Source organism: Ascaphus truei, chromosome 23 (genome assembly GCF_040206685.1).
Source record: "Ascaphus truei isolate aAscTru1 chromosome 23, aAscTru1.hap1, whole genome shotgun sequence".
NCBI lineage: Eukaryota > Metazoa > Chordata > Amphibia > Anura > Ascaphidae > Ascaphus > Ascaphus truei.
Genome location: NC_134505.1, coordinates 7,313,738 through 7,326,753, shown reverse-complemented (window position 1 = coordinate 7,326,753; position 13,016 = coordinate 7,313,738). Strand labels below are relative to the sequence as shown.

Here is a 13,016-nt window from a genome sequence, read left to right as displayed (position 1 = left end):
AAAGGAAGGAGTGGTATGTGGGAGAAGGGAGGAGTGTGAGAGAAGGGAGCAGTGTGTGAGAGAAGGGAGGAGTGTGTGAGAGAAGGGAGGAGTGTGTGAGAGAAGGGGGGAGAGGGGGGTGTGAGAAGGGAGGGAGAGGGGGGTGAGAATGGATGGAGGGGAGTTGAGTGTGAGAAAAGAGGCAGAGGGGGTGTGTGAGAGAAGGGAGGGAGGGGGGGGAAGGGTCCCTTTACGGCAAACCAAAGCATAAAACAAAGACCTACTCCCCTTTGGGAGACTGACAAGCACGTCCCTATCTGTCCAACTAGGTAGCTAGACCACGTCCAGTTTAACACTACTGTACAACAGTCACATGCACAAGAGAGCGTGCTTAGCTTTGAGGTGCAGGGGAATCCCTCCCAGGGTCTCCAGGTAATTCCTCTGGAACGTCGCCACCTGGCTCCCTCAGCAGGGTTGGAACGCCGGCGGTTCCTTGTTTACCAGGGCTGCGTTCAGCAAGCTTGCTCACCCTTGTGGGCCCAGCAGACCCTGCTTCCTGCAGGCCTGGGGAACCAGAGACACCAGTGTCCTTCCTGGTTGGGGAAAGTCTCCCTTTCTCTGTGGCAGCTGCCCGACTGCCTTTCAAACCCCTTTTTTTAGGCAGGAGTTCAGCCTGCTTAATTAGCTGCAGGTGCAGCTAAATTCCTACTGAGGCATTTAACCTCTTACATGCTGGAAAACATACACCACTTCAGTCTAGGATAGGGGGGGTCACAGTATAGGACAGGGGGGTTCACAGTATAGGGAAGGGAAGGTAACGTTAGGGACTTTCCTGGGGTGGGATATTCTGGGGAGGGGCGACCTGATTACATTGGGTGAGAACGGGTCTCTGAGGGCGGGGCAAAGTCCCACTGCTTGTGATTAACTTCCACCTTCCCCGGCGGGTCTGCAGCCCTTCCCCATCATCCATTAGCATAGAGCGGTTCTACTGCAGCCAGGGATTCTGGGTAATGACATGCCAATGAGCACTCACGGCAGGCCACTCCTTGCCGCTTAGGCCGAGCTCGCGCTGTGTGCGATGGCAGATCTGTCTTTTCAAGCGGCGGCGGGGCTGCGTCACACGAGCGGCGCGGCCAATCGCGTCGAACCAGCTCCGTGATGTCATAGCCACACACCCCCATCGCCTACAACACTGAGCACAGCTCGCCTGTGCTGCAGCAGCGCGAGCTCGCACTCTCGCAAGCAAGGGGCGTGTATGAAGCTCGGCCTAACCCATTGTGACGTGGGACCCCTTATAAGCCGCTGCCTGCCGTATTACACAACTTTCTCAGCACAGGCCGGGTTACAGAAGTGCAGAGCCTGCAACCTACTCACAGACAGCTCTTACGCCCTTTTGGGTCTCCTCAGTGCGAGTCTGGTTTTACAATGTGCATCTGAGAGTGGGTATAACACACACACACACACACACACACACACACACACACACACACACACACACACACACACCTATTTTGGTTCACAATAAATGAGGATATTTTAGCTTGATGGACCCTCCTGACTTAGTTAGAATGATTTCAGCACAGGTGGCTCAATCAGTCCTCAGCTTCAGCACAGGTAGCTCAACCAGTCCCCAGCTTCAGCACGGGTGGCTCAACCAGTCCCCAGCTTCAGCACGGGTGGCTCAACCAGTCCCCAGCTTCAGCACGGGTGGCTCAACCAGTCCCCAGCTTCAGCACGGGTGGCTCAACCAGTCCCCAGCTTCAGCACGGGTGGCTCAACCAGTCCCCAGCTTCAGCACGGGTGGCTCAATCAGTCCCCAGCTCCAGCACGGGTGGCTCAACCAGTCCCCAGCTTCAGCACGGGTGGCTCAACCAGTCCCCAGCTCCAGCACGGGTGGCTCAACCAGTCCCCAGCTTCAGCACGGGTGGCTCAACCAGTCCCCAGCTTCAGCACGGGTGGCTCAACCAGTCCCCAGCTCCAGCACGGGTGGCTCAACCAGTCCCCAGCTCCAGCACGGGTGGCTCAACCAGTCCCCAGCTCCAGCACGGGTGGCTCAATTAGTCCCCAGCTTCAGCACAGGTGGCTCAATCAGTCCCCAGCTCCAGCACGGGTGGCTCAATCAGTCCTCAGCTTCAGCACAGGTGGCTCAACCAGTCCCCAGCTTCAGCACAGGTGGCTCAATTAGTCCTCAGCTTCAGCACAGGAAGCTCAACCAGTCCCCAGCTTCAGCACAGGTGGCTCAATTAGTCCCAGCTTCAGCACAGCCCCCCAAGCCAGAGAGGTAATACCAGTATATATACACACACACGTGTCAAGTATTACCTCTAATTTGTTACTGGACAGAGCGTCCAAATACAGGCCAGCAGGCGCACCCCTAATCCACGCGCCATTTCCGCTCTGCCCCGTGGAGCTGGCAATCTAAATATCCTCAGTGTCTGAGGCACGGAGGGGAAAGGTAGTGTGACATGGGGGACCGAGAGGCCGATGGGGGGAGGGGAGGGGTGGCGAATTCACCACTTCAAAGGCAGTGATGTGACCTGCCATAATAACCCCACTGACCACAGGGTGTCAGCTCCCTTTCTCATCTCCCACTTCAAAGACCAGCAGACCCCCCCCCCCCCGGAAAGTGGGGGCAGATTCCCTGTATGGATATCTGCCTCCTTATCCCCATCTGATACCCCCCCCCCGCAGTGTCATAGGGGGCAACAAGCTCTTTGGCAGGGAGGGGCCCATGTGGCCCCTGCCAAGGACTCTCCCTACATCCGGGTGGGGCCCCCAGTTCAGACATTGCCCCTTTAAGCCGGAACTTGATCAGCGCGCGGGGTCTGTTTACGCGCCTGCGCGCTGTGATTCCTAGAATTGCAAGGTGAGTGCTTCCGTAGCTTGGTATCCCTCCGCGCTGGGACTTGCTGCTTGCACCGGGCTCATGCCGACTGCTCGTCTTTGGTCTCCTCACGTCTTCAGATGGTGGTTATGTCGCGACATGGGGTTGGCGATAGTTGTGGCGTAACCCGCGTTAAATGAAGGGACTCTTTTATTGGACGGGCTGACCCATTTGTAGCGGGGTGGGGGGTTATATACGAGCGTGTTTTATATACGAGCTCCTCATATGTTGTCACTTACATTAAAAAAACAACCGTTAACCGTCTGCCTCCTACGTTGCAGTATCATTACATTAGGTGGCAGAATAACACAATATGCTACACACACACCCCTTCGGAAACTCCAAGTGGTATTGCCCTCACAGACGCGGCTCGCCATCCGCTGATTGGCTCCCCCGCCCCGCGCTCCAGACTGACTGTCGTGTCCACCAATCCCCAGCAGCCTCCGGCTTAGCAACAGCCCGCCCGACGCCTCGACCAATCACAACTCCGGAGGGGGCGGGCCTCGTCGGTGTAGTTCATTGGGCTGGGGTTTGGTGGGAAGATGCTGGAAGGGGGAACTACAACTCCCAGAAGCCCTTCCCCTTGCGGCGCGCGAGCACGCCCCCCGGCGTAGCTATAAAAGGCGGAGCGTCGGGCTCAGGAGCAGCAGTTGGAAGGCGGCTGTCGTGGAGGTCGGATCGAAGAAGGGAGGGCAGATAGGGGGACAGAGTCTCCCTGTGTATGTTCTGCTGGAGGCAGTCACTGGCATTCCAGAGCAGCCTCTGAAGTGGGAGGAGAGCAGAAGATCCTCCATTAGAATAGGACTGTGTGTGTGTTGGGGGCCTGATGCACCTCAGGCTTGGGTTTTAGGGGTCCACCCCCCCCCCAAAAGGAAGACCCATGGACACTGAAAGGTTAATGAGACGGCCGAGCAAGAGTGGACGTTGACACACAATCGCCACCTGGTCAAGAGGACGTACGCCCATCTGGTACACCCCCCCCCAAAGAGAGGGAAGGGGCCATCATGGCTGACGTAGGCATGCAGCCGTCCCAAAGTTTGGCCGAGCGAGGCGTTGGGGGCGGCTCCCCGCGGCTCAGTGAAGATGACACTGGCTGGCGCCCGGCAGGGGGCGTCCTCCCGGAGGAGGAGGAGGAGGAAGAAGAGAGAGGGGAGACCGCTGGGGTGGGACCGGATCCCGGCACGACGGGCGAACCCCAGAGACCCGGGCAGCAGCCGGGCAAGGGTAGACCGCCGGCAGACGATGAGTGGAGGGAGTCGGGCAAGAAGAAGCACCGGCGGAGGCCTTCCAAGAAGAAGAGGCGGTGGAAGCCCTACAACAAGCTGACCTGGGAGGAGAAGAAGGTGCTGGAAGAGCGCGAGTCCCTGCGGGCGGCCAGGGTGCGGGCAGAGATGTTCGCCAAGGGCCAGCCCGTGGCGCCTTACAACACCACCCAGTTCCTGATGGAAGACCACGACCAAGAGGAGCCCGACCTGTGCCACCCGCCCAAGCGGGCGGCCTCCCTGCCGCCGGGCCCCCACCCCAACGCCTCGTCGTCCAACAAGGGCGACAGCAGCGAGGACGACCTGGAGGAGGAGGAGGGCGGCGGGGCGGGCAGCGACGGCATGGGGGGCCACGGGGCCGGCGAGTTCCTCCAGCGGGACTTCTCGGAGACGTACGAGCGGTACCACGCCGAGAGCCTGCAGGACATGAGCAAGCAGGAGCTGATCCGGGAGTACATGGAGCTGGAGAAGTGTCTGAGCCGGATGGAAGACGACAACAACCGGCTCCGGCTGGCGGCGGCGACCACCAAGGCGGGCCCCCCTCCGGATGACCCCCGGATCGGCGAGCTGGAGACAGAGTTGGAGAGGCTCAGAGCCGAGAACCGGCGGCTGTTGAGAGAGAGGGAGACCTCCATGGATACACCAAGTGACCATTGACTGGCCTACACGCCATCGTAGCCCGGTGCCTCATTTTGAGGGTGGGGTGGGGGGTGCTTCATTTGGGGGCGGGGGCAGCATTGACTCGGTCTGCCGTGGAAGTGGGAGGCTCCGCGGTGGAAGTGGGAGGCTCCGCGGTGGAAGTGGGAGGGTCCGCGGTGGAAGTGGGAGGGTCCACCCTCAACTTGGGGCAGAACACTTTGATTTTTTTTTGGGACACGATTTGAACCCCTTGGCAGCTACACACCGGCCAGCAGAGGGGGTGGGTTACCGGAATACTGCCCTCGTTTTACCACCGGCGGAAGGCGGCCATTTAAAAAACCCATCTCCCCCCCCCCCCCCCCCTCTTCCCTCTCACCTATGGATTCGTTACGACTGGAAAGAATCAGAGTTTGGGGATAGAGACTTTGTGGCCCAGGGGGACACACACGGAGACTTTGTGGCCCAGGGGGGGACACACGGAGACTTTGTGGGTGCCCCGATGAGACGTTGGGGTTTGGGGGGGGGGGGGGGTAACTTTTCTAACATACCAGAAGAAGGCTTGGGGGTAATAAGCTCGGCGGCCGTAACAAACATGGTGTTTTTATGGTGTCTTATCATTTTTTATTTTTAATGATTGTGTAAGTTTTATTTTCCTTGTCCTCCGTATAAACGCCCGCTCTGTTTTATACCCTCCCTGTGCTGCGCTGTGTTTCTTTTTTGGGGGTGGGTGGGGGGTTGGTTGTGGTTTTTGGAGGAAATGGTGATAATTTAACCCTTTGGGGGGTAATCCCGGGGTCGGGGAGGTGGGCGATACGTGGTTTTTTTATTTTCTTCGTGCAGGGGAAGCTGTGTTTGGCGAGGTACGATAGCGAAGCCATTTTTATGGTGACCCGCTGTTAAATAAAATGCAATGTTTTTTTGGAAGGGGGCAGGGGGGGGGCGAATGCTTTTCCTGCTGGGGACGTTTGTTTAATGTGCTGAGTGCAACAGTGACACTCCCACTCGAGGCACTCGCACTCTGCACACACTCACTTGAGACTCACTCACTCGAGACGCACGCTCACTTGAGACACATGAGACATAAACATTTGAGACAGGTGCACACTCACTCGAGATGTGCACTCACTCGACCACACTCACTTGAGACGCACTCCACACTCACTCACTTGAGATGCACACTCACTTGAGGCACTCACGACACACACTCGAGACCACACTCACTCGAGATGTACACATTCAAGAGATGCTCACTCGACCGCACTCACTCGATCGCACTCTCACTCACTCAACCGCACTCGACCGCACGCACTCGATAGACCGCACTCGACCGCACTCACGCACTCGACCGCACTCACGCACTCACGCACTCGACTGCACTCACGCACTCGACTGCACTCACGCACTCGACCGCACTCATGCACTCGACCGCACTCGACCGCACTCACGCACTCGACCGCACTCAAAGCACTCAACCGCACGCTCACTCAAGACATACACATTAGAGACATACTAGAGACACACACACTCACTAACGACACACTCACTAGAGACACTACAGAGACACACTCGAGACACATTACACTCAATACTGACTAGACACACTAGAGCTAGTCTCGAGACACACTCACTAGACACCCTTGAGACACACACTCATTCGAGTCACACACCCAAACACTATAGACACACACTAACTAGACCTTGGGACACACTCGAGACAAACGCACACACTCGATACACACACTCACCAGAGACTCATTAGAGACACACTGACTCATGACACACTCACTAGAGACATACACATTAGAGAGAGACACACACACTCACTAGAGGCACACACTACAGACACACACTAACATTTCACACACACGCAAGGCACTAGACATACTCACTAGAGACACACACACATGAGACATGCTAGAGACTCACTCAATACACACACTCATTAGAGACACTAACTAGAGATATACAGACACTAGGGACACGCTAGAAATACACACTCACTTGAGACAGACACACACGAGAGACACGTACTAGAGACAGTCACGAGACACTCACTAGAGACAGACACACACTTGAGACACGTACTCACTAGAGACACACTCGAGACACTCACTCGAGACTCACACTAGACACCCTCGAGGCACTCACTCGAGACACACACCCAAACACTAGACACACTCACTAGACCTTGGGACACACACACTCAAGACACTCACGTCACACACTCACGAGAGTCACTAGAGACAAACACTCATTAGAAACACTGAGACACACTGACTCATGACACACTCACTCGAGACACACATTAGACATACTAGAGAGAGACACACACACTAGAGGCACACACACATGAGACACATACTAGACACACACACACACACACACACACACTAGAGACATACACCCACCCCAGACACACTAGAGACACAGTCACGAGACACACACGCAAACATGAGACATGCTGGAGACACACACTCGAGACACTCACACTCACTAGACACACACTCACTAGACACGCTAGATAAACTCACTAGACACACTAGAGACACACACTGACTAAACACACACACACACACACTAGACAGACACTCACTAGAGACACACACCCAAACACTAGAGACATACACATTATAGAGATACACTCGCTAGACACACAAACTCACTAGGGACACACTCATTCAAGACACACTCACTAGAGACACACACTCACTAGTCTCAGCCACGAGACACACACATACTCTTGAGACACACTCACTAGAGAAACACACACACATTCACGAGACACTCACTAGAGTCACAGGACACACACTCAAGACATACACATACTCACTAGAGAGACTCACTCGAGACACACAAACACTCACTAGAGAGACACACACACTAGAGACGAACTAGACACACACGACACACCCTCACTCACTAGAGACAGTCACGAGACACACTCACACGAGACACACTAAAGACACATGACAATCACTCACGGCACTCACTAAAGACTCACTCATGACATATACACTCAATAGAGAGACACTCACAAGAGACACATGCACACACTAGAGACATTAGAGATACACACTCACTAGAGAGACACTACAGACACACTCACACACTACAGACACACTCACTAGAGAGGCACTCACTAGAGACACTTACTCGCTAGAGACACTCACACTAGAGACACACTCCCTCGCCAGAGACACACACTAGTGTCTACACACTCACTAGAGAGACACACACTTGAGTGAGACACAGTCAAAGACACACACAGAGAATGAAACACATAGAAAGGAGCAAACAGAGATGCACACACACTCAGAAAGACACGCACAGAGACACTCACAAGCACAGAGAGACACGCGCGCGCAAGCCCAGAGAGACACACACAAGCACAGAGAGACATGCACACGCGCACAGACACACACAAGCACAGAGAGACACGTACACGCGCACAGACACACACACACATAGACACACAAGCACAGAGAGACACGTACACGCGCACAGACACACACACAGACACACAAGCACAGAGAGACACGTACACGCGCACAGACACACACACATAGACACACAAGCACAGAGACACGTACACGCGCACAGACACACACACACACATAGACACACAAGCACAGAGAGACACGTACACGCGCACAGACACACACACACATAGACACACAAGCACAGAGAGACACGTACACGCGCACAGACACACACACACAGACACACAAGCACAGAGAGACACGTACACGCGCACAGACACACACACACACAAGCACAGAGAGACACGTACACGCGCACAGACACACAAGCACAGAGAGACACGTACACGCGCACAGACACACACACAAGCACAGAGACACGTACACGCGCACAGACACACACACACACAGACACACAAGCACAGAGAGACACGTACACGCGCACAGACACACACACACATAGACACACAAGCACAGAGAGACACGTACACGCGCACATACACACACATACATAGACACACAAGCACAGAGAGACACGTACACGCGCACAGACACACACACACACACACAAGCACAGAGAGACACGTACACGCGCACAGACACACACACACAAGCACAGAGAGACACCAACACGCGCACAGACACACACACACACACAAGCACAGAGAGACACGTACACGCGCACAGACACACACACACACAAGCACAGAGAGACACGTACACGCACACAGACACACACATAGACACACACACACACAGGCACACACAAGCACAGAGAGACACGTACACGCGCACAGACACACACACAAGCACAGAGAGACACGTACACGCGCACAGACACACACACACAAGCACAGAGAGACACGTACACGCGCACAGACACACACACACACACAGACACACAAGCACAGAGAGACACGTACACGCGCACAGACACACACACACATAGACACACAAGCACAGAGAGACACGTACACGCGCACATACACACACATACATAGACACACAAGCACAGAGAGACACGTACACGCGCACAGACACACACACACATAGACACACAAGCACAGAGAGACACGTACACGCGCACAGACACACACACACATAGACACACAAGCACAGAGAGACACGTACACGCGCACAGACACACAAGCACAGAGAGACACGTACACGCGCACAGACACACACACACATAGACACACAAGCACAGAGAGACACGTACACGCGCACAGACACACACACAGACACACAAGCACAGAGAGACACGTACACGCGCACAGACACACACACATAGACACACAAGCACAGAGACACGTACACGCGCACAGACACACACACACACATAGACACACAAGCACAGAGAGACACGTACACGCGCACAGACACACACACACATAGACACACAAGCACAGAGAGACACGTACACGCGCACAGACACACACACACACAGACACACAAGCACAGAGAGACACGTACACGCGCACAGACACACACACAGACACACACACACACAAGCACAGAGAGACACGTACACGCGCACAGACACACACACACAAGCACAGAGAGACACGTACACGCGCACAGACACACACACACACACAAGCACAGAGAGACACGTACACGCGCACAGACACACACACACACAAGCACAGAGAGACACGTACACGCACACAGACACACACATAGACACACACACACACAGGCACACACAAGCACAGAGAGACACGTACACGCGCACAGACACACACACAAGCACAGAGAGACACGTACACGCGCACAGACACACACACACAAGCACAGAGAGACACGTACACGCGCACAGACACACACACACACACACACACACAGACACACAAGCACAGAGAGACACGTACACGCGCACAGACACACACACACATAGACACACAAGCACAGAGAGACACGTACACGCGCACATACACACACATACATAGACACACAAGCACAGAGAGACACGTACACGCGCACAGACACACACACACATAGACACACAAGCACAGAGAGACACGTACACGCGCACAGACACACACACACAGACACACAAGCACAGAGAGACACGTACACGCGCACAGACACACACACACATAGACACACAAGCACAGAGAGACACGTACACGCGCACAGACACACAAGCACAGAGAGACACGTACACGCGCACAGACACACACAAGCACAGAGACACGTACACGCGCACAGACACACACACACACACACACACACACACACAGACACACAAGCACAGAGAGACACGTACACGCGCACAGACACACACACACATAGACACACAAGCACAGAGAGACACGTACACGCGCACAGACACACACACAGACACACACACACACAAGCACAGAGAGACACGTACACGCGCACAGACACACACACACACATAAGCACAGAGAGACACGTACACGCGCACAGACACACACACACACACACAAGCACAGAGAGACACGTACACGCGCACAGACACACACACACAAGCACAGAGAGACACGTACACGCACACAGACACACACACATAGACACAGGCACACACAAGCACAGAGAGACACGTACACGCGCACAGACACACACACAAGCACAGAGAGACACGTACACGCGCACAGACACACACACAAGCACAGAGAGACACGTACACGCGCACAGACACACACACACACACACAGACACACAAGCACAGAGAGACACGTACACGCGCACAGACACACACACACATAGACACACAAGCACAGAGAGACACGTACACGCGCACATACACACACATACATAGACACACAAGCACAGAGAGACACGTACACGCGCACAGACACATAGACACACAAGCACAGAGAGACACGTACACGCGCACAGACACACACACACATAGACACACAAGCACAGAGAGACACGTAGACGCGCACAGACACACACACACAGACACACACACACACACACAAGCACAGAGAGACACGTACACGCGCACAGACACACACACACACACAAGCACAGAGAGACACGTACACGCGCACAGACACACACACACACAAGCACAGAGAGACACGTACACGCGCACAGACACACACACACACAAGCACAGAGAGACACGTACACGCGCACAGACACACACACATAGACACACAAGCACACACAGGCACACACAAGCACAGAGAGACACGCACACGCACACAGACACACACACATAGACACACAGGCACACACAAGCACAGAGAGACACGCACACGCACACAGACACACACACACACACACACTATATAACAAAGTGTCAGAATGGATTTGCAGTGTAACCCTCTCACTGCCACATGTGGCCGGCAGGGACTTGCCGTGGCAGCGTGGGCCTTCAGCTGGGAGGGCACGTGGCACAGATGGGGTTCATTTGTGGTGCTAAATGAATACAATGCGGTTTCATTGCCGTGTTCCTGCCAGCGAAGGGTTATCAGTGTACAGCCCAGCCGAGGAGTATACCCAGAGTACAGCCCAGGCGAGGAGTATACCCAGAGTACAGCCCAGCCGAGGAGTACACCCAGAGTACAGCCCAGCCGAGGAGTACACCCAGAGTACAGCCCAGCCGAGGAGTATACCCAGAGTACAGCCCAGCCGAGGAGTACACCCAGAGTACAGCCCAGCCGAGGAGTACACCCAGAGTACAGCCCAGCCGAGGAGTACACCCAGAGTACAGCCCAGCCGAGGAGTATACCCAGAGTACAGCCCAGCCGAGGAGTATACCCAGAGTACAGCCCAGCCGAGGAGTACAGCCCAGCCAAGGAGTATACCCAGAGTACAGCCCAGGCGAGGAGTATACCCAGAGTACAGCCCAGCCGAGGAGTACAGCCCAGCCGAGGAGTACACCCAGAGTACAGCCCAGGCGAGGAGTATACCCAGAGTACAGCCCAGCCGAGGAGTATACCCAGAGTACAGCCCAGGCGAGGAGTATACCCAGAGTACAGCCCAGCCGAGGAGTATACCCAGAGTACAGCCCAGCCGAGGAGTATACCCAGAGTACAGCCCAGCCGAGGAGTATACCCAGAGTACAGCCCAGCCGAGGAGTATACCCAGAGTACAGCCCAGCCGAGGAGTATACCCAGAGTACAGCCCAGCCGAGGAGTACAGCCCAGCCGAGGAGTACACCCAGAGTATAGCCCAGGCGAGGAGTATACCCAGAGTACAGCCCAGCCGAGGAGTACACCCAGAGTACAGCCCAGCCGAGGAGTACACCCAGAGTACAGCCCAGGCGAGGAGTATAACCAGAGTACAGCCCAGGCGAGGAGTACAGCCCAGCCGAGGAGTACACCCAGAGTACAGCCCAGCCGAGGAGTATACCCAGAGTACAGCCCAGCCGAGGAGTACAGCCCAGCCGAGGAGTACAGCCCAGCCGAGGAGTACAGCCCAGCCGAGGAGTATACCCAGAGTATAGCCCAGGCGAGGAGTATACCCAGAGTACAGCCCAGCCGAGGAGTACACCCAGAGTACAGCCCAGCCGAGGAGTACACCCAGAGTACAGCCCAGGCGAGGAGTATACCCAGAGTACAGCCCAGCCGAGGAGTACAGCCCAGCCGAGGAGTACACCCAGAGTACAGCCCAGCCGAGGAGTATACCCAGAGTACAGCCCAGCCGAGGAGTATACCCAGAGTACAGCCCAGCCGAGGAGTATACCCAGAGTACAGCCCAGCCGAGGAGTATACCCAGAGTACAGCCCAGCCGAGGAGTACACCCAGAGTAGAGCCCAGCCGAGGAGTACACCCAGAGTACAGCCCAGCCGAG

The 13,016-nt window shown here is 55.4% G+C and overlaps 1 protein-coding gene across 1 annotated transcript; it reads left to right on the top strand.

Annotated features, from left to right (window-relative positions):
• The first annotated feature begins 3,495 nt into the window (after window positions 1-3,495).
• On the top strand, window positions 3,496-5,457 carry LOC142473192 (protein HEXIM1-like). The gene has a single exon (XM_075580393.1). It carries the CDS (start codon window positions 3,868-3,870, stop codon window positions 4,780-4,782), a length of 915 nt encoding a protein of 304 aa, XP_075436508.1. The 5' UTR covers window positions 3,496-3,867; the 3' UTR covers window positions 4,783-5,457.
• The last annotated feature ends 7,559 nt before the right edge of the window (window positions 5,458-13,016 follow it).

What these genes read in the sequence shown, in the direction of transcription:
- LOC142473192 (XM_075580393.1), top strand. Translation starts at nt 3,868, where the DNA reads ATGGCTGACGTAGGCATGCAGCCGTCCCAAAGTTTGGCCGAGCGAGGC.